The sequence below is a fragment of the Suncus etruscus genome, chromosome 13, assembly GCF_024139225.1.
Source record: "Suncus etruscus isolate mSunEtr1 chromosome 13, mSunEtr1.pri.cur, whole genome shotgun sequence".
NCBI classification, from domain to species: Eukaryota; Metazoa; Chordata; class Mammalia; order Eulipotyphla; family Soricidae; genus Suncus; species Suncus etruscus.
In genome coordinates, this window is record NC_064860.1 from 28,634,328 (window position 1) to 28,654,760 (window position 20,433).

General features: G+C 47.4%; 1 protein-coding gene across 1 annotated transcript in view; it reads left to right on the plus strand.

Annotated features, from left to right (window-relative positions):
* PDIA5 (protein disulfide isomerase family A member 5) overlaps positions 1–20,433 on the plus strand; it is an 80,629-nt gene that overhangs the window by 20,487 nt on the left and 39,709 nt on the right. Inside the window, exons 2-6 of the mRNA XM_049785904.1 lie at positions 3,859–3,991; positions 6,232–6,319; positions 11,752–11,835; positions 13,754–13,799; positions 18,529–18,621. Of these exons, the coding sequence (XP_049641861.1) occupies positions 3,859–3,991; positions 6,232–6,319; positions 11,752–11,835; positions 13,754–13,799; positions 18,529–18,621 (444 nt within the window). The remainder of the gene's footprint in view (positions 1–3,858; positions 3,992–6,231; positions 6,320–11,751; positions 11,836–13,753; positions 13,800–18,528; positions 18,622–20,433) is intronic.

Consider the following 20,433-nt stretch of genomic DNA (forward strand, 5'->3'; position numbering starts at 1 on the left):
GCGGGGCTGGAAGGAAAGAGGTATGTTTACTCAGGGTATTAGAGTGCCTGAGGGCTTCTCTGGTTGGGAGGAAGGAAGACTGTACTCTTGTGCTTGGCGCTGTAAACTTCGTGTCTCCATATGCTTCCAGGCACTACTTCCTTCCTCCCCTTGCCTGAGTTCAGACTCCATCAGCTGTCTGCCAGCCTCAGGAAGGTAGGTCTCTGGTCAGAGACTCGAGACTCCAGAAACAGGCACTTGTTTTTCTTGACTGTTCACTTTATCTGAGGATTAAAAACAGAGCATCAAATGTTTTTCCCACAGGTGCTTGTTTTACCCCTCTTAAGCTATGTGTTGAGCTATGATCTTGGTAGCCCGAAGTCCCTGGGGGTGGTAAAAGACCTTGAAAAATGAAGTGGAATGAGCTCAAGGGAGCTCAGAGAGCCAGTGCATTACCCCCAAATCCCTCCACTCCTCCTCTGGCTCTACCCTGTGCAGAGGAAACCTTAAGCTTCCAAGAGATTCCATTTAGAAGTGGTAGAATGTGGTCACATTCTGATCATCTGCTCTTGATGATGAATAATGATGACCGATGGTGTGCTCTTGATGGATAAAGCATGTTTGATAGGTTATCTCCTTTCAGCTCCTTCCTGTCCCCTGAGGCCTAAGGTCTTACTGCCTGACATAGGTCAACTATGAGGCCCAAGTCTCTGGAAGGTCAAGTGATATCTTTGCTGTTGAATATTAAAGACTCAACTCCAGACTTTTGGCTGCAAAGATGTATGGAGGGGCCTGGGATCCAGAGCCCAGGGTTCATATCTTCTGCTATTGATATCGCTGGGCAACTTGTATTGTTTAATCTCTTTTTAAAACTTTCTGGCAGAAACGAAACCTCCCATTAGTCTAACCAGGCCTTCCTCCTTATCTGTGCTGAATCTATCCATTGGCCCTTTCCCTCCAGAATTGACTCCTCCTGTCCTCAGTCCTCCCAGAACTCCACCCTGGGCCTTCTCTTCCCTTTCAAACTGACAGTGCTAGCCTTGCTCCCTATCTCTTCTCTGTGGGGCTCTGTGTTTCTCAGTTCCAGTCTTCGTTTTCATTCCCTACTTATTTGCCTCAATAAGGTTAAACTTTTCACCTGCCCACCCTCACCTATCCTGCAACAGGCCTACACTTATAACCCAGGTTGTGGGCCTGTGGATTTCCAGGACTTGAGCTTGCCACCAGGCCCTCCTCCTGGTCTCTGTAGTGTATATGTGAGCTCTTGTTCTCTGTAGTGTGTGTGTGTGTGTGTGTGTGTGTGTGTGTGTGTGTGTGTGTGTGTGTGAGAGAGAGAGAGACACACACACACAGAGAGACACACAGAGAGAGACAGAGAGAGAGAGAAGAAGACACAGAGAGAGACAGACAGAGAGACAGAGATAGATAGACAGACAGACAGAGAGGAAGAGAGAGAGGGAGGAGAGAGAGAATATCTGCTCAGCCTGAGACCTCTATCCTCTTTGTAGTGACTCCATGTCTTCATCAGTCAGGTAAGGGGCTATGCTTTGCTTATCCCTCACAGTGCTGCCAAGTACCCCAACTTCTAGGTTTCTTGGGAAGATTTGTCTTGAGTCCTACTGTTTGTTTCCTGAGGTCACTTGGCTGAGTAGGAAAAGCTGAAGACCCTCTCCTACCAGCGTGCAGCCTTTTCATTCTGTTGAACATTCAGAGCTGAACTTGCTTCTTGGTGGGTTTCATGCTCTACTACTTTCAGTGGTAATGTGGTCTCTCATTACCCCCAGGATGTGGGGTTTTGGGGTACACTGTTTAGGATTGACTTTGACCTTGCAGAGATGTCCTGGTGGAGTGGGTGGCAGTGTTTCATGTGGCTGCTGTCTTTTTTTTTTTTCACTTTTTTCCTCTTTTATAATTTTTTATTTTTAATTATGAGAACAATGATGCAAAGAAAGAGGACAAGGTAAAAGTTAACAGTGGAAGGACAATCACCCATAAAGAGTTCTCAGAAGAAATCCCCTTGCTGACGCCTAAATTTTGAACTTACAAAGAACATTACGAAAAATAAAACAGAACCTATGTATAATTACTTTGTCCACAAAAGTTGTACAACCCATGTACAACTTTGTCCACAAGTCCCCAGACTGTAGTACATTATAACATTTCTTAGCAGTACACAAAGCGATCTAAAGCCATGAAATTTATGTGACTCCTTAAACATTGAAGACATAGTATCTTTTTACATTTTCATGCACATGCATATTAGTTTAAGTTAACATCAAAAGTTTAAGTGGTTTTTTTTTTAAGGTTTAGAGTCAAAGGAGCACAGTAAAAACGGTGTTAGAGTGGCAAATATTGTTTGCATAGGTCCACCAAAATATGGGAGACATGGAAAGGAAAAGCCTTGGCTTAAATACAAGGAGATTCTACCCCTGAAGTTTCCTGGCATAAGACCAACTCTAGGCTCCAGGCAAACTAGTTTGTTCAATCCAAGTCATTGTAGTGCCAATACAGTTTTATTTTTCACGCAGTCTCTATTGTTGGCATCAGGTTTCTGTATTAAAGATCCTGGAATCTGCATATCCTACATTAAAGTCAGGCTGGTGTGGAGTATCCTCTAGTTTCACCTCACAATTAAAGGGCAATGCAGAAAGCCCTTTCCAGTAAGCAGGTCTTGTTGTTGTTAAGTCTTCTCAGTGTTAAGGGAAGTCTCTTTTGAGTAGGTCAATGTCAGAGCAGCGGTAGGGTTTTTCCTGGTAGAGGATTGCTTCCAGGTGATGTTATAGATAACCTTGGATGTTTTGTAGATGGCTTCCCTAGATCAGAGGTGAATGGAGAATGCCCATTCTTCTGAGGCCTGTGCCAGGTCATTATGTCAATGTTCAGGGTATAAGGTACCATTGTGTACAAGATTTGTGTGTTCCTATCTCTATTAGATAAGAACTTATTTGTATGTATAGTATTTTCCCGTTTTAATGTGCCTATGCAAACAAGAAATAAAGCCACGTGGCGTTACCTGTGCATATGGGGTCGTAAGAACACATCCAACAATACCCGTGACTTGGTTCAAACATAAGCATTAAACGGAGGGACTCTTTCACCAAATTCCCTATTGAACAGTTCACAAAGAGATGAAAAGATAAAAAATGGGGAAAATCGTCACTTATAAGATAATATTCAGCAAGAGCTATAGCTGTCAAAGAAAACACACATAAAATGTTGAAAAGACATATGTGTCCATTTTATGCCTTTCGAATAGTTTGGGGGGTGTTAACTCCAGTGAACCACTTTGGTCTGTGACTTAGGACTCTGTAGTACTGAAGTTAAAAAGGGTAAATGTGGAGTAGGTAGGGGGTGGTAGGGGGTGAGAGATTTAAAGAGAAAAAGCAGCTTTTGTAGGGGTATGTGAAAGGGCAGAGTACAAAATGGACATTCTGAATACACAAAAACAATTCAAGGATAGGGAGTACTATCAATGTATATTGTGCATGTGGGGTCGCTAGCCCCTGTGCGGTTTTGAACATATAGACTGGTAAGAAATTATCAGTGACTACTTCAGTGCAACCGAGCAACTCTCGTGGCTGCTGTTTTTAACAACTTATAAAAGTGTGTGTGTGTGTGTGTCCCTCAGGAGGACAAATACTCTTGGCTGCCTGTTTGGTGTGTGTGTGTGTCCCTCTGGAGGACAAATACTCTTGTCTGCCTGTTTGTGTGTGTGTGTGTGTGTGTGTGTGTGTGTACTCTTGGCTGCCTGTTTGGTGTGTGTGTGTGTGTGTGTGTCCTTCTGGAGGACAAATACTCTTGGCTGCCTGTTTGGGGGTGCCTGCTTCTTGGGCCTGTTGAGGTGCTAGAGCTCATAGCCCTTGGTTCTCTGATCCCCAGGTGGCCCTGCCCATATGGCTGTCCTCAACAAAGGTCTCACTCACGGACAGAATTGAGAGAATATCTGACGCCAAGGAATTGAAAAAGCTGCTCAGGACCCGGAACAACCTTCTGGTGCTTTACTCCAAGTCTGGTGAGTGGTCTTGGGACTAGGGCGGTGGGACATTAGGGACCCGAAGACCACAAATGGTCAGTTGTCAGTGTTCTCAGTGTAGGCTGGAGGGCAGCAATGACTTTTTTGGGGGTCCCTGCAAGGGGCCTTGGTTCTCATTTGCTAGTTTTTTGGGAGGACCAGGTTGTGTATGGGAGAGAGAAGAGGGCATGGTGGGCATGGGGAAGGCTGTGCTGGCTTCCTGGACAGACCTGGCCTGACTCCTCCTGGGAAGGCCTCGTAGAGCTGTTAACAAATTACTTGAGTAGCCTGTCAACATTCAACTGATTTCTAGTTTGGGGGCATGGCCCCTAACTGGCCCTCATGAATCAGACCAGAGGCCAAGTGCAATGCAGGCAATGGATTCCTTGCTGGACAGGCTAGCAGTTAAGGCCACAGGGGTTGGAGAGTGGTTGACAATCTCAGCCCTGGGTTGAAACTGACTGACACTGCAGGGTTCGAGGCACTCTGGGCACTCCTCCCTGGCTGCTCAGGCTACTTCTTTACTGCTAGGGGGCTGACAGGGGCTTCAGAGGGTGGATCTCCTGAAAACTGCAATCCATGGAGCCAAGTTCTTTCAGCCACTGGCAGACATGACCCCAGGCCCCTTAGAGGAGCTGTCCTTTGCTCCTGGGTTTGGTGGTTGGTAACCTGGTGCATAATTCACGATTCTCCGCTGTCAGGAATGGGAAACCAGGAATGCCGTCAGGAGGGATATCCAGAGGAACGGAGAAACAGATCCTCTGTTGAGTCTGGGGATTGTGGGACAAGATGGGTCTTAATGCCCTGAAGCCCTTTGTTTCGGGGTCCATTGATGATATAGCTTCTGTCTCCGTGGCTGGGAGGGCCAGCAACTCTCCAGGGAGACCTGGAGCCAAGATGGCCAGCACCCATCCCAAGTGGGAAAAAGACAGGTTGATTTTGTGGGGAGGACAGGTCTGAGACCAGGCTGTGATTGGCATGACTTAGAGAGGGGGCCTCTTGTTCTTGATTTCTTCCACCCTCACCCAGCTACTGACACTCCAGGTCTCAAGCTGTGCTGTCCCATGCCTCTGTCTTTTGGGCTCCCTCCTGTGGTGGCTGCTGGGTGATCCCCTAGGGATGCACTAAGCCTTTGGAGCAGTGTCCCTTCATGGCATTTCTTCCTCTACACCTAGGGGTGTAGTAGGGAGAATTTGCCACTCTCTGGACCAACCCTGAGACCAAATGTACAATGGAGCTTTGCCCTCTCTGCCTCCTATCACTATAAGGGATCCAGGTCTCCTCTGGGTGGCTCCAGGTTTTTGTTTTGTTTAGTTTTGTTTTTTGTTTTTAGGTCACACCCGGCAGCACTCGGGTTACTCCCGGCTCTATGCTCAGAAATCGCTCCTGGCAGGCTTGGGGGACCATATGGGATGCCGGGATTCGAACCACCATCCTTCTGCATGCAAGGCAAACGCCTTACCTCCATGCTATCTTTCCAGCCCCATGGCTCCAGCTTCTTGATGTACTTTTGAGTTTAGCAGACAGCTGCCATTATCCACACAAAAGGGGCATCGTGGGGTGTGTGTGTGCATACTTCAGACTTCATGTCTTTTCATTTTTCTTTGCAATATGGCAGTGGTTTAGGGCAAAGAAAGCAACAGACTATTCTCTCCACCAGCACCTACCCCTTGACCTCAAAAGTATGGGGTATATGTGCCAGGGGAGTTTAGCCCCCTACTCCTTCCCTCTCACAGTGCTTTCTGATATTTTCCTCAGATTCAAAGCACTAATCCTGAGCCAGGATATTCCTCTACCCTGTCCTGAAGCAGGGTCTTCTTTCCTGTAGCTGATCCCCAGGGACTGCTGAGACATCAGTGAAGTGTAGCCGAGGACTCTTGTCACAGTCACCAGCTGTTCTGTCCCAGAAGGCTATGAGGTGCAGCCTTCATGGACTGGGCATCAGGACAGGCAGCTCCACCTGTCCCCTCAGGGGGAGTCACAGTGGTAACTTCTGGCTCCAGAAAGACAGTGGGTCTAGGATTCTCAGCCAAGAATGAGGTGTGGTTGGGAAGGTCTGTGTTCAGAATGATGGAAGGGCACAGGGTCTCCTCCCTGTGGGGAGGCAAGTAGATTTCAAACTCTCAGGGGTGCTTCTCCAGAGGCCTCACTTGCTCAGGGCTGCTGTATCTAGCCTCCAGGGAAGGTGCCTAGAAGGTCCTGCTGCCCTGGCACAAGAATGCTGTTTTTCTTTTTTACAGAGGCTGCCCCTGACAATCTTCTCACTTTGTTGTCCACCGTGGCCCAGGCGGTAAAAGGACAAGGGACCATCTGCTGGGTGAACTGTGGGTATGTGCTGGGCATATGGGCACAGAGGTGGTGTGCTGTACCTTGGGGGCCAGGGTTGGGGGCAGGGATTGCCCCTCAATGAATCTTTGCAGAGAGCAAAGATGATGGAGAAATTGTGTCAGGAGACTCAAGGAATATGGCATCTATGATGGAAAGGGCAGGGTCCAACTCCTTTCTGTTCTTTTGAGTGCCCTGTCTCTCCCCTTTGAGGTTTTACTCTCTTATCAAGTGCTACTTGAATTTTTCTCCCCATATCAAAAACAGGGTAGGTAGCCAGGTGCTTCACTATTGGATAGAGGGAGCCCTCTCTGCTCCGAGAGGCAATGTACTGGTGGGGGTCCACATTCCCCTCGGCAAGACATTAGTTAAGGGATCTGTAGCCCTGAGGACCAAGGTGGTGAAGCCAGCTGATTGACCAGCTGCTGCCTGAGCATCTGAGGACTGTTGAATGCATCTGCCTTGGGCAAATGGCTTCATCATTCTACTGTTCTTACCATTGTCCCCAACTCCCTCCCTGCCTCTAGCCTCTCCTTCTGAAGCTCAACTTCTAGAGCCATCGCTGGCTTCCAGAGTCAGCATATAGGTGGCAGAATCCATTGCTGGCCCCTGGTAGCATATCTACAGGGAAGAAGCCCTTTCTCTGTTTCTCCTTCCTTATAGCTACTCAGTGGAATGATATGTTCTGCATCTTTGTGGTCAGTGCACATGGGTGCAGGCAGGCATATTCTCTCTCTCTCTCCCTCTCTTTTTTCTCTTTCTTTCCTCCACCTCCTCCTATTTTGTCTAAGCTTTCAAGTGGGCTTAAATACCCTCATCTCAGACACCTGCAGGATAAGTGAGCCAAGGAAAGGAGCTCAGATTGGTTTGCTGTTTGCTCTTCATGGAGCAGAAATGTGTCAAAGCTTTGTCTCATGTGGTGGTTCCCAGCTCTCTCCTCTGTTGACTGGGGACACAGGACAGGAAGGGGTATTCAGAGCCTGTGTGCTCAGCTACTTCTCATGTGGAACTTCAAGTTTGTCAGGAGTGTGGGTGTGGGAAGTGGAGGGGAAAGAAAGGACAGTCTCTTTCAGGGAAGAGGGGGCCTTGTTGAGGAAAGAAGAGTTCTCCTGGTGGCCACAAAGGTCTTTTTTCACCAGTACTGGAGTGGCACTTTACCTCCAGCTGAGAGTTAATGTGAGCAACTGTGGCATTTCTCCCGGCAGCCTCTTCCTCTTTGGCGGGAGCTCTGGATGGCAGTTTTGCAAAGGGACACAGCTGAGGCAAAGATGTTGCTTCCAACTCATCCTGCCTGTGATTGGAGGAGATTCATATTTTGTCCAAATGCTGGAAGAGAGAAGATGAATCTGTATTCTAGTCAAGCAGAATGTGTATGTGTGTACATATACACGTACTTGTGTTTATATACAAGTGTATGTGTTGCAGGGGTGTCTTGCTGCAAAAATGTGAGTGTCTTAATGTGTTTGTTGGCACGTGTGTGTACAGACATGCGTCTCTAAGGTGTGTGTATGAATGTATTCATGCATGAACACACATATGCACATAAGCCATACAAAGTGGAAAGAGACCAGTGTGGGAGATGAGGACTAAAAGAAGGGAAGAAGGAACAGATTCTGTGAGGTAGCCAGCAAAGGGACAGGGAGAAGCACTGGGCTCAGAGAGCAGGGTAGGGCAGCACTGAAGAGCAGAGACCAGAATAGGAGAGGCACACAGAAAAAGTAGCTCCCCCGTTGCATGTCAGAGACACTCATCCCTATAGAGGCTGCCTGGCTCAAGGAAGGTCAGAATGCAGAGGGCTTGGAGACCCTGGTTGGGAAAGAATCTACAGTCTCAGAACCCATTTCCTTTCTCACTTCTAGCCTTGCCCTGGCACCTCTACCAGGATGCAGATGGCATGTGTGAGTAACTCCTGATCTGGGAACTCAGGAAACCAAGATCCCTGCCAGGGTTCCTGACTAACTGATGGCAGATCTGGGTTCCAGGTCAGTGGGGCTACCAGCCTGGGCCCCCTACATGGTGGTCTTGGATCTGTGAAGGCTGTGAAGGATCACCAGAGTTTCCCTTTGATCACCTCCTCTTTTCTTCCTGCCCACCTGCCACCTTTCACCCTTGGGTTCCATCCCTGGGAGTAGCCAGTCTTGGTCCCTGTGCAGGAAGATTTGTGAATGTAGCCTCAGCCTGCAGCAGATTCAAAGGGAAATGCCCTGCCTGGACCTGGGGCAGAGGGAAGGGTGCTGTGTTGTCATCTGTAACCTTTGTCACAAACTGGACAGCTGAGCAGGGAGGGAGCTGATATCCCAGGCCTTTGACTTTGATTGGGAAGCCCTTGGGGTAGTGGATGGGTGTGGTGGGCATCTCCCCCAGCAGATGGCTGCTCCCTGCAGGAGCCAGGGCAGGGCCTGCACATAGTCAGGCTTGTAGTCTCTTTCCTCTGCTTTCCAGTAAGGCTTCTCATTTCCCTGCTTACCCTTGCTTTCCCCACCCAGGGCCATGGGTCAAAGATGAGGAAGGGAGCTGGAGAGAGAAGTAGCCAGTAACTAAATCAGTTGCGCCTCACGTCAGCCCAGATCCTTTTAAGTCTCTGAACTTGGGAAATTTTTTTTGAACTCGTGTGTGTGTGTGTGTGTGTGTGTGTGTGTGTGTGTGTGTGTGTGTGTGCGCGCGCGCACGCCTTAGGAAAACAGTACAAGGGGGGCAGGAGCTGATCTGAGAACATTAGGAGTTGTTGCCTGGTAGGGTTCCTTGCTCAGGAGACGGAACAGAGAGAGCCAGAGTACAGGGCCAAGACAGCATCACTCACTCATTCACTCTTTTGCTCTGGCTATTTATAGCTGCCTGCTAAGTGCCAGATGCCATTGTAACCCTGGAGGAAAGCATGAACAAAGGGAACCCTAGCCTTCGAGGAGTGAGTGCTTCTGAGGAGGGTGGCAGTCAGGGCTGGTCCCATGTGAAAGGCACCTGGGAAGACAGCAGCAGGAGGAAGAGGGCAGCTGAGGGTCTGTGCTGAAGGCATCAACCTGTGTGCATGTGAGTATAGCAAGGTGAAATCTCCATCAGAGTCTGCAGCACTGAAAACTGGAGAGGCAGCCAGGGAGCATTTGCTTAGCTGGAGCCAGCTCTCAGGCTGCTGACTGTGGAGCCCACGAACTCCCCACAGAGGGACTGAGGGAAGAAGAACCCTGTGTACTCCCTGATCCATCCTCACAGGGTGGGCTGGAGAATTGCCTCCAGGCCTCTACGTGAGTTGTAGAACTCATGTGCCTTCTTCTGTTTTGTTGAGGCGCGGAGAAGCTACCACTGGCCTAATGGGAGGGTGGTAGTGAGGGGTGCAGGGGATAGAATCTAAATAGGTTCAGTTGTGGATCTATCAAGACCCCATTGGGACCAGGGAGGGGCCAAGGGAGGCCTGTAGGCATTGAAGACCTACTACTTCCTGCCTGGCAGCCTTTCTGCTACAGTGGATGGGTAGTAGGTGGTCATAGAGAGAGCAGAGCATGAATAAAGTCACTGGACAAGGAGCCTGCTTGCCAAGCAAGTGCTTCTCATGTTCTTTCCATTAAGTTCTCTGAGCCAGGACAGTATTGCTCAAACACCACTGCTCCCCACCCTCTGTAGTGTGGGGTGTTCTCAGTACCCTCCAGCCTGTGTGGCTATGCACACCCCAACCCCACAGGGCAGGACTATACGGACCCCCACCCTCACTCCCTATCATCATGGCTGCTCCCTGACCTTGCCTCTCCATCTTCACCCCATACCCAGCTACCCCTTCTCTCTGGCCTCTGTCTATCCCTTTTGCCTTTGTAGAAAGGTCACACCCAGTTCCTGGCATCCAGAATCAGTTCCAGCAGTACTAGGCCTGGAGGATCAGCTGTGCTTACACCAGTAGTACAAGATAGAGCAATCAAGGCTGTTCTGTGTCTAGTGTTGGGGCCACCAAAACCAGAGGTGCTAGGGGATCACAACAAGGGCTTTATTGACAGTGCTTCGGGGGTGGGGGCAAAACAGTGCCTAAGATAGAACTTGGTACCTTTTGTATATAAAATGTGTGCTCTTATCTCTTGAACTGTCTCCCTGACTCTGGGAGTCTCCCATCTTTCAGGCCATTCCATTCCTAATTCTCACTGCTCCCCAAGATCATCTTTGCTGGGCTGAATCTAGAAGCAGCAGTGTTAAATGAGGGCTGCCTAGGGTAGGGTGGGGAGAGTATGCCGGGAATGCCTGGTGCCATCTTTCAGGCCCACATGCGCCCCTCTTTCGTCTTGGAAAGCCATGCTTCTTGAGTGGCCTGTTTTTGTGTAGGATATTGCCCTTCAGTTTGCTGGCCTATTGGTGAGAGATGCACATGGACCCAAGTGGGGTAGTCTGCCCAGTGCTTCTGTCACAACCGACAGATGCTGGTGGCTATGGAAAGCGGGTACCATGACAACAGGATTTGTTGTCACACCTGGCAGGCAATTTCTGAGCCTGGAGAGCAGGAGGGATGGAGAGAGGAGACAGTTTCTTCAGGGACTGAGGTTGAGGCAGGGACTAGGATCATCTAGTAGTCTCATTAGAGCACAATGCAGGTTTGGATCTGGGGACCTGCAGGTGGGAATTTGTGAGTTTCCTGGCTGGCATGGTGCTGCAAGTTGTGAACCTTCTGACTGAGGAGGGAACCTGGGTTGAGTGTGTTTGAGACATCTGCTTGGTTCTTCCCAGCACACTTGGAGAGAGGGGTGTCCTTTCCATAATGTGTTTCTTTTTTCCTTTGGTTCTTGTTTAGTTTGACTTGGCATTTAAGTAGGGGCAATTTTAAGTAATGCCAGTCAGGGAGGGTTGAACTTAGGGCCTGTCACCTGCTGGGCACAGGCTCAGCCATATCTCCAGCTCATTCTTCCTTTCTCTCTGTCTGGCTCTGAGTTCTTTTGCACAGTGGAACAGTTTTCTCTGACTCTGCTCAAATGGTTTTCTAGCAGGTGGTGAGGTTCAAGCTTTCAAGACTTGTTTGGGCTCCAGACAGAGATGCTGAAATCACCAGGATGTCAGGGAATGCCAAGAAGGCCAGGGAATTTGTGTTGTTTTTTTTAAAATGTTGGTCCATTCTATTCTAAGGAGCTGTCACATAGCCTTCAGTGTTAACCCCCCAATCTGTACAAAGAGTTCATCTTGGTTGTCCTTCATCTCGGCTTCTGGGGTACTTCCTTTGTTTACCTCTTTCTGGGAGGTGACTCCTCCCATCTCCTGATCCCTGCCTTTCTTGACTGATTTTTAGCTCAAGGGCAACGCCTACTTGTTCCAGTTCCTGGATAACCGACCCTACTTCCACTTGCTTGGAGCCAGCACTTCCTTTTTAGGAAAAATTTCAACTTACCTGACTTATCTGACTTGAAGATTTCACTCTGTCAGCCTGTGTGAATAATTCAGGTGAAAATGCTTCTCTATGTTTTTTCTTTCAGTGACGCAGAGAGTAGGAAATTGTGCAAGAAGATGAAAATTGACCTGAGCTCAAAGGACAAAAAGGTGGAATTATTCCATTACCTGTAAGTAGACACAGGTATTTCCATTTTTCAGCTGAGTGCCAAAATCTTTTATGGCTGTTCTTAGTGAGCAGAGATTTTTTGGGTTTTTTGGGTCACACCTGGCAGCGCTCCTGGCTCCACGCTCAGAAATTGCTCCTGACAGCCTCTGGGGACCATATGGGATGCTGGGATTCGAACCACCGACCTTCTGCATACAAGGCAAACGCCTTACCTTCATGCTATCTTTCCGGCCCCATGAGCAGAGATTTTTAAAAAGAAAAAAAATTAAAGACCCATGATATACAAAGTTATTAGTATAAGAATATAATATGTCAACACCAGTCTCATCACCAGTGTCAACTCCCACCACCACCAATGTTCCTATACTCCATTATTCTCATCCCTCTCTTTTTCACTCCCCACCTCTACCTGCCACCTTGACAGGCACATTTCAATGTTTGCTGGTTGCAGTTTAGATTTCATGTTTTCAGTGTTGTTGAGTCTCTGCTTTGGATTTATAACTATACTGTCCTTCCACATCACCAATAACCATCGTCCCAATTCCCATTCCTCCATTACTTCCCTTTCTCATCTTCTTTCTTCCCACCTTGATTTATTTCCTTCTCTGTTCTTCTCTTCCCTAGGTCAAGGGTGATCTAGGCATCCCCTTTACTACATTACATTTTCTCATCCAGTTATTTTATATGCCACAGATAAGTGTGATCATGTGTTTGTCTTTCTTCTTCTGACTTTACTCAACATGATATCTTCCAGTTCAAACCAAGCAAATTGCATCATTTCATTGTCCCTTGCAACTACATAGTATATTCCATTGTGTATATGTACCACATCTTCATAATCCATTCATCTGTCACTCAACACCTACATTGGTTCATAGACTTCTTTTTAAATGAATGATTTTAAACGTTGGGGTAGATACCCAAAAGTAGAATTGCTGGATCAAACAGCTGCTCAATTTTGTTTACTAAGAACTTGCCATACTATTTTCTATAGAACCAATATTCTACCAGCAGTGGATGAGAGTTCCTTTTTTCACCACATCTGCACAAGGACAAATTGATCCTATTATTTTTGATATGTGTCATTCTCACTGGTGTGAGATGATATCTCATTGTCATCTTAATTTGGATTTTTCTAGTGATGAGTGATGCTGAGCACTTTTTTATATGCCTACTGGTGTTCCATTTGTCTTCTGTGAAGTCTTTTAAATAGCAATTTTTTGAATGATAAGTCTTTCACAGTTATATAGTTGTGGGTGTATATATATGTGTGTGTGTGTATGTGTGTATATATATATATATATATATATATATATAGTTGTTAACCCTTCCCCAATTCCATATGCTAATATCATCTGTATGATCAGATCCACCCACAGCTGGGAGGGGTCTGCTATTGGAAATATAGATGTTACCTGGGGAGAGGGGAGAGGAGAAAAAAGGCAGCAAGCAATCATGGAAGGCAGCAGAGAGAAGCTGCTTGAAAAGGCTTAGCATAGAAGACATGTGAGGAAATGCACATGGCGGTTAGGGCCATGAAATAAAACTGACTCCTGAAACTTCATCTGACCGCTTGTGATTCTCTACGTTGTTATCCTGTGCCTTCAGACCTGCCAGCCAAAAGGGCTACAAGTGTCCTGCCGTTCTGAGGGTGGCCTAATCCCAAAACTAGGACTTTATATTTTATATGTATTCAACACATAGTGACAGTGAATTAGGGAATAGCAAATTTTAAGTTAAGTTTTATTTCAAAATTTTCTTTCTCCCTTTTCAACAGCTTGGAAAAAACCTTTAACTTTAAAATTTAATTTCTAAAAAAAAAATTTTAATTTCTAATTTGCCAAACATATTAGGAGACTACAAGTGTGCATTTTCATGACCATTGCTAATGTTCTCACTATTTTCTCCTTGTTTGGTAGGGATGGTGTCTTTCACATGGACTATAACCGGGCTCTGACGCTGAAGGTAATGTGCTGGTTGCCTCCTCAGCACAGTGCAGCAGGCAGCATACACACAGACACAGACAGACAGACAGACAGACACACACACACACACACACACGCACAGACAGACAGACACACACACACACGCACGCACAGACAGACAGACACACACACACACACGCACAGACAGACAGACACACACACGCACACACAGACAGACACACACACACACGCACACACAGACAGACACACACACACACGCACAGACAGACAGACAGACACACACACGCACGCACAGACAGACACACACACACACAGACAGACAGACACACACACACGCACGCACGCACGCACACGTGAACACCCCTGATTGGCCTTGGCTCATTGAGGTCCAGAGGACAGGTTGCACAATAGCTCTTTGGCAGGAACCAAGGGATTCTTATCTCTAGAGCCAGTTGTCAGCAGAAGAGAAAAGTTTGTGACCACCTGCTCACATGATGAGAGAGAGATAGAAGTTGTGAGATTTACCAGTGAGGCAGGAGAAGCCACCTGTCCCCTCCAAAGGCTCAGGACTCTGTAGTGGCTTCTTGTTCTGCAACTAATTCTCAGCAAGATTTCAGGGTGGGTGTTGAGGCCGGCCTGAATTGAGCTCTGAATTATAGGGTCAAAACACCTGCAGAAACATCAGCAAGGGCTAGTGTGGACGTCCTGTGAGCTGCAGGTATTTCAAGCCATCTTCCAACTTGAGTGTTTCTTCTGTCCTGGGATCCTCCTCCTTCACACATGCTGTCTTTCCCCCAGAATGGCCTTCTCCTTGCATGAGTGGGCCAAGTGTTTCTCCTGCTAGTCCTTCCTGCCTTACTTCTCACGCTGCCCCGACCTTGCATTGTCCCTCCACCTGCCTCCTCCCATTCATCCCTGTCCTTCTGTCTGCTACTCTGAGTCCCCTTTCTGTTTCACTCCCACCCATCCCTGGTGGTTTCTTGTTTATCTGCTAACACTCATTCTTTTTTAAGTGGCAGCAGCCTCTGCCACATATAGCCCCAAAAGGCCTGATGACTCACCATCTTCACACCCACTTAGACACTCTTGATCAGCTCAGCCTCTCCCCTTCCGGGCTAAGACGTCATCCGAGTCCTTGGACAGGACATGTGCTCCTACTGGCATGAGGTCCAGGCATGTGTCTGGGGACAGGCTGGCTGTTTGGGGCTGGAAAGCAGAGAGACAGGGGCTTTCGCTCGCAGTAAGGCAGACGTGCCCTACTTAAGGGGTAATGGCCCTCTGAGGTATCTGTCCTAGTATCCTGACAGACTTTTGACCTACTGTTGTAAGGAAGGAGGCCCCAGGGTTGTAGATGGTCTGTGTGAGGGATACTGAATCCAGGCCTTTGCACTTCTTTACAGATATGGGGGTGTGGGACAGACCCACCCCAGCCCATGACGTCTGTGTCCATAATCTGAAGAGCAGCTGAGGGGCATGTGGAATAGTTCATCTCTAGCAGAGAGAAGTTTCTGGTCCTAGGGTCCCAGAGCTCAAGGGCCGTTAGAAACTGAGGTGGGGTTCCTAACTGTACAAGGGCCCACATAGTCAGAGGAACATTGGAAGACCAAAGGCCGCCTTTCGGGCTCCCCAGCTTCTGTTCCCCTGGTCTTTGGATCCAGCTCTGGCTGCTGTTTTATCCTGCGCTGGTCACAGGCTTAGCACTGTGGCTGCTATTGAGGCCAGTGAACAGATAAATGAGGGTGAAGAGGAAGAAACACCAAGAAGGCAACTTTTGAATAAGGAACCTCTTGCTTGTCAGTGGTCTGTCTTGCAGAGTCGCTAGTGAGTCAGTGTGAACTCAGAGTGCTTGATAGGTTGTGAGGTATATAGAGGCCTTTATAATATTCCTTCCTTCCTTCCTTCCTTCCTTCCTTCCTTCCTTCCTTCCTTCCTTCCTTCCTTCCTTCCTTCCTTCCTCCTTCCTCCCTTCCTCCCTTCCTCCCTCCCTCCCTCCCTCCCTTCCTTCCTCCCTCCCTTCCTTCCTTCCTTCCTTCCTTCCTTCCTTCCTTCCTTCCTTCCTTCCTTCCTTCCTTCCTTCCTTCCTTCCTTCCTTCCTTCCTTCCTCCCTTCCTTCCTTTTTTGGTTTTTTGGGCCACACCCATTTAATGCTCAGGGGATACTCCTGGCTAAGTGCTCAGAAATTGCCCGTGGCTTGGGGGAACCATATGGGACGCCAGGGATCGAACCGAGGTCCTTTCTTGGCTAGCGCTTGCAAGGCAGACACCTTACCTCTAGCGCCACCTCGCAGGCCCCAGTATTTCTTTTTTCTATCTGTTCTCTCTGCCTGCTTTCCTCTCTTTCCCCTTTTAGGAAGGGGGCGCTGTTTGGATCTGAATAAATAGGAGGTAATGCTGAGAGGAAAGGGCCTTTTGCTGCAGGCAAGCTAGCTCTTTATATTTTGGAGCAGCTGGCTAGTGGGTAAAGGGTTTTGTGCCTGACCTTCTTGCCTCTTTTTACCCTCTTGTCTGTGTGGATTATTTGCTGCAGATCTATACGACTGGAACTGCTTCCCCTGTCCTTGCTGGTTATGGAAATAGGAATTCCCTTTCCCTTCTGGGAACTGTGGAATAACCAAAACTCAACCCAACTCCCAGAGAATGTCACAGTACAGTAGGTGAATTCCCCCCACCCCCGCTCCTGCTCCAGCCCTCTAATGACCTCCCCAGCCATAGTTCCTGGGATGGGACACCCAAAGGAAGGGTCCTAAGGGTCGTAATTGTCACTGGGATTGGGAGTGGAGGGTTTTTCTCCTCCAGAGTACATGCATGATAAAGTTGAGGAAATTTTGATTTGGGCAAAGCCTTGGGATGGGCTCATTCAACTCTCACTAAGGAGCTGGATTTTGAGCATGAATGTCTCAGATATATTCTAAGAGATAATTGGTTTCTTTCTTCCAGTTGCATGGTTTTCCCTTTCTATTTTTGGTTTTGGGGTCACAGTGGCAATGCATAGGAGTTACTCCTAGCTCTCTCTCTGCTCAGGAATTACTCCTGGCAGTGATAAGCAGGGATCAAAACGTGATCAGCGCTGTCTGTGCAAAGCAAGTACCCTACCCACTGTGCTATTTCTCTACCTCTGCATGCTTTTTTCTTTTGATCTTGATACTGAAGCGGGTTCAAAGTAGAGACATGGGGAGGCTGTGAAACCTTGAATGAGGCTGTGTTGGGCTGGACAAAGGAGCTCCACAGGCAGCACACTGATGATCATTCACAGGGTTACCAAACCCCACCTGCTCCCTTGGAACTGGGTGTGCATATTTAGGGAATGTGTTCTTGTCCATTAGGTCTCACAGTTCCCTAAGTCCACCATGTCCCAAGACTGAGAACTTCTGCTCTGGGTCTCTCTGGACTAGGCAGACGGGCCTCGTACTCAGAGGGCAGGCACTGCTGTAGGTTAGGCAAATATGTGTGAAAAGGGATTCAGAAAAGATAGGTCAGCCCTTGTTGTGTGCCTAAGGTCTTTCTCTGGCTGCCAGTTAGATTTGGAGGGTCAGGAAGTGTTGTCTGGGTGAGTCCTGCTAAGTCTTAGTTTTCTCCCATTCTCTGGTGCAGCTCATTCCAAATAAGAATTTTCAGTAAAAAAAAACACCCTCCCTGAGGTTTTCAGTGTGTGCCCAGTGTTGTGCTGAATGCATAGCTACACTCTGGTGTTCTCTCCCTTCTCACCCTAGGGCTCCTCACTTTCCCCTACACAGACACCAACATACAGATGTACACATGCCCCCCACATACCACATATGCACACAACATGAACAGATACAGGTGTATATACTTATATACATGCATATATATATATATACATATGAATATCACATGTACTCAGCTCTCTGGAGCTTACTCAGTTTGCAGTTGCAGAAGTAACAGGAACCTACCTCCTAAAGTGGGGGAGTTTGAGGGCTTTGTGGACCTGAATCGCAGAAGATCAGAAGATCAGAAGCCCCTTATGGGATGGGAGAGAAGAAAGCTATTCCCTGGGGCCTGGTCCTCATTATCATTGACTCCAAGCTCATTCCCTAGAGTGACAAGGGAGAAAAGGAAAGGAAAGCCTTCTGTCCCAGGTCAGCTGGGAGCAGAGTGGGCGGAGGGGCCCTGCCCCTACCCTATGTGTGTGTTCGCCAAGAGTAGAATTTGGAGTCAGTCCTTTGCATTTAGAAGACTAGTTGACTCCTTTACCCTGAAGGTCTTTGCCAGATATTCAGGAAGACTAGGGGTTTGGGGATGAACTTTAAGGAGAGAAGTATAGTTACTCCAGGGATGTCATCCTGCTATGCTATGCAGGATGACAGGTTTCCCTGACAAACCCTGCAGAGGATGATCATGACACGCCCAGGAGACGGCAAGCACCTTCATTTAAGTTGGTGGGTTGCTTGTGTATAGGGCTAACGGTCTGAGTGGCGTGTGAAGGTAGAAATGTCTACTTGGGACTAGTCACTGTTACTCAGAGTTGTCCTGGAGAAGATGGCATTTAGTAAGATCATGAATGTGCCTCTGGCCTAAATAAGAAACACACATTCTTGCTTCCTCTTTGTTGCCCATGAAGAAGCATGGTAGATGAGGACCAGTTGACTAGTGTGAGGCATACTTTTTTGAGCTCATCCTCAGTCCTTTCCCCACATTTGGGTGCCCAACCAGGAGATGGGCAGGCTCCTAAGCCCTGTCTCTTGCCTTTCCTTACTCAAACTTGTTTCCATTTCTTTTTCTTTTCCTCAGTCCATGGTGGCTTTTATGAAGGATCCCAAAGGGCCCCCTCTATGGGAAGAAGATCCTGGAGCTAAAGATATGGTCCACATTGACAGTGAGAAGGTAACTTATTTCCCATCCATCTTTTCCCACCTTACTTCCGGCATTTTGCCATGTTTAGATTTTATCCTGGTTTCCATGCCCTCCCCAGATCACATGCTCCTATCTTTACTGGAATTAGTGGGTGCATCCCCAGAGATGGGATGATGTCAAGTGTTTACCATTCTGAGTCATAGTATAACTTGGAATGCATCATTTATCGTGGAGTTTCAGTTTGCAGATTTGGACAGGGGTTGGGGGCTGGAGGTGGGTGAGACTGGTTCTCCAACCTCTCCTGGTCTTCCACCTCCGGGGCCTGTCATATCCAGCCTGACTCACAGGCCCTCTGCGGCTCTGTGTGTATACGGGCATGTTCCTTGTTCAGCTCTGCCTTCTCTGATGGGCAGCCCAGACCACCACAGTTAGAGTCTTGGTGGTCGGTGACCAGCTGTGCTTCCTGAGCACAGAGGGAAAAGGGGCCTTCTTATACCGAGAACATAAAACATTCTCGACTTTCCTCTGTTCTCTTTTCCTCTCTAATTTGAAATGACTGGCTCCTAGAAAAATGCTTGCCATTTCCAGTTTTTGTGGAGGAGGGATCATGTATGATTATCAAGTGAGCCTACAGTGATTGCAATTAAAAGGCCAGCAGCAGCACTTCTCTGGGAGAGGAAGTGCCAGAATTTGTCAGCTAGACTGGGCTGCTAAAAATTTTTCCACTGGTGACCCCTTTTTCTCTGAGAAAATTTTTGTAGCCCCTGGTCAAAGGGATTATAACATCATTTTGCATATCACATATTCACTGATAACAAATCATAAAGAAATGTATTTTAAAACATATTTTCAAAACATCTCAGAACCTCTGTGGAACTGTGATGCGCTCTCTAAAAAGCTAGAAGGAGGAATCCTAAATGAGCAAGAATTTGGGGGCAAGGAAGGAATGGCAGATGTCTGGAGCTCTGGCACCTGTGCTTTGCCTGTCACCAAGGCCAGCCAGACCTGCATGCTTTTCCTAGGCATGTTTTCTGATAAACATGTTTACCTATCTGGAAACTAAGTGTTTGTCAACAGTTCACTCCCATTATTCCTGTTCTCTCATGTAAAGCAGTACAGAAAATATGCTCTTTGTACCTACCAGCAGTCTTCTTATCCTTCACTGTGCTGTTTTGTCTCCTGCAAAATCTGGGCAGAACAGTTTTTCTGCTCATAGAATCCCCTCAGAGAGATACCTTAAAGTTACAAATTTAAGCTTGAGTTGCTAACTCCTGATTTGTAAGCCTAGAATTCCATACTTAAAAGCAATTAAGCTTCTCTCCATGAAATAATTTATTGCTGTTCAAGGTGTGAGATCAGATCACTCAGGCACAGAAAACCCAGTTCTTCACATCTTTGACCAGGCTTCAGAGCCCAGAACAAGTGTTTTCAAAGTGTTGACATTGTCAACCACTCAACTCAGGCTTTTATTTTGAGCCTGTCATAAAATTAGCAACCTAACCGTCCTCCACATGTAGACAAGAGTAAATCTTTTCAGAATCAACTATGACTATTGTACTCTTAAGTATTAAAAATGAATATTTTTCATCACCTTTATCTCTTGGAAAAAGGGTAAATAATTGTTGAAAGTCATTGCACACACAAACATTTCAACCCATGGAAGTGCCCTTCCTTCTAATATGCTGTTTTTGTAACCTGCATACCCTTTCCACTTAATGTAACGTGCACATCTTATTATGACAGTAAACACTCCTCTTTATGCCACTAATGATGTAGTGGTGTTCCATTGTGTGGGATGCACCGTCATTTATTTATCTCGTGCCTTGTTTCTGCCAGAAAGCT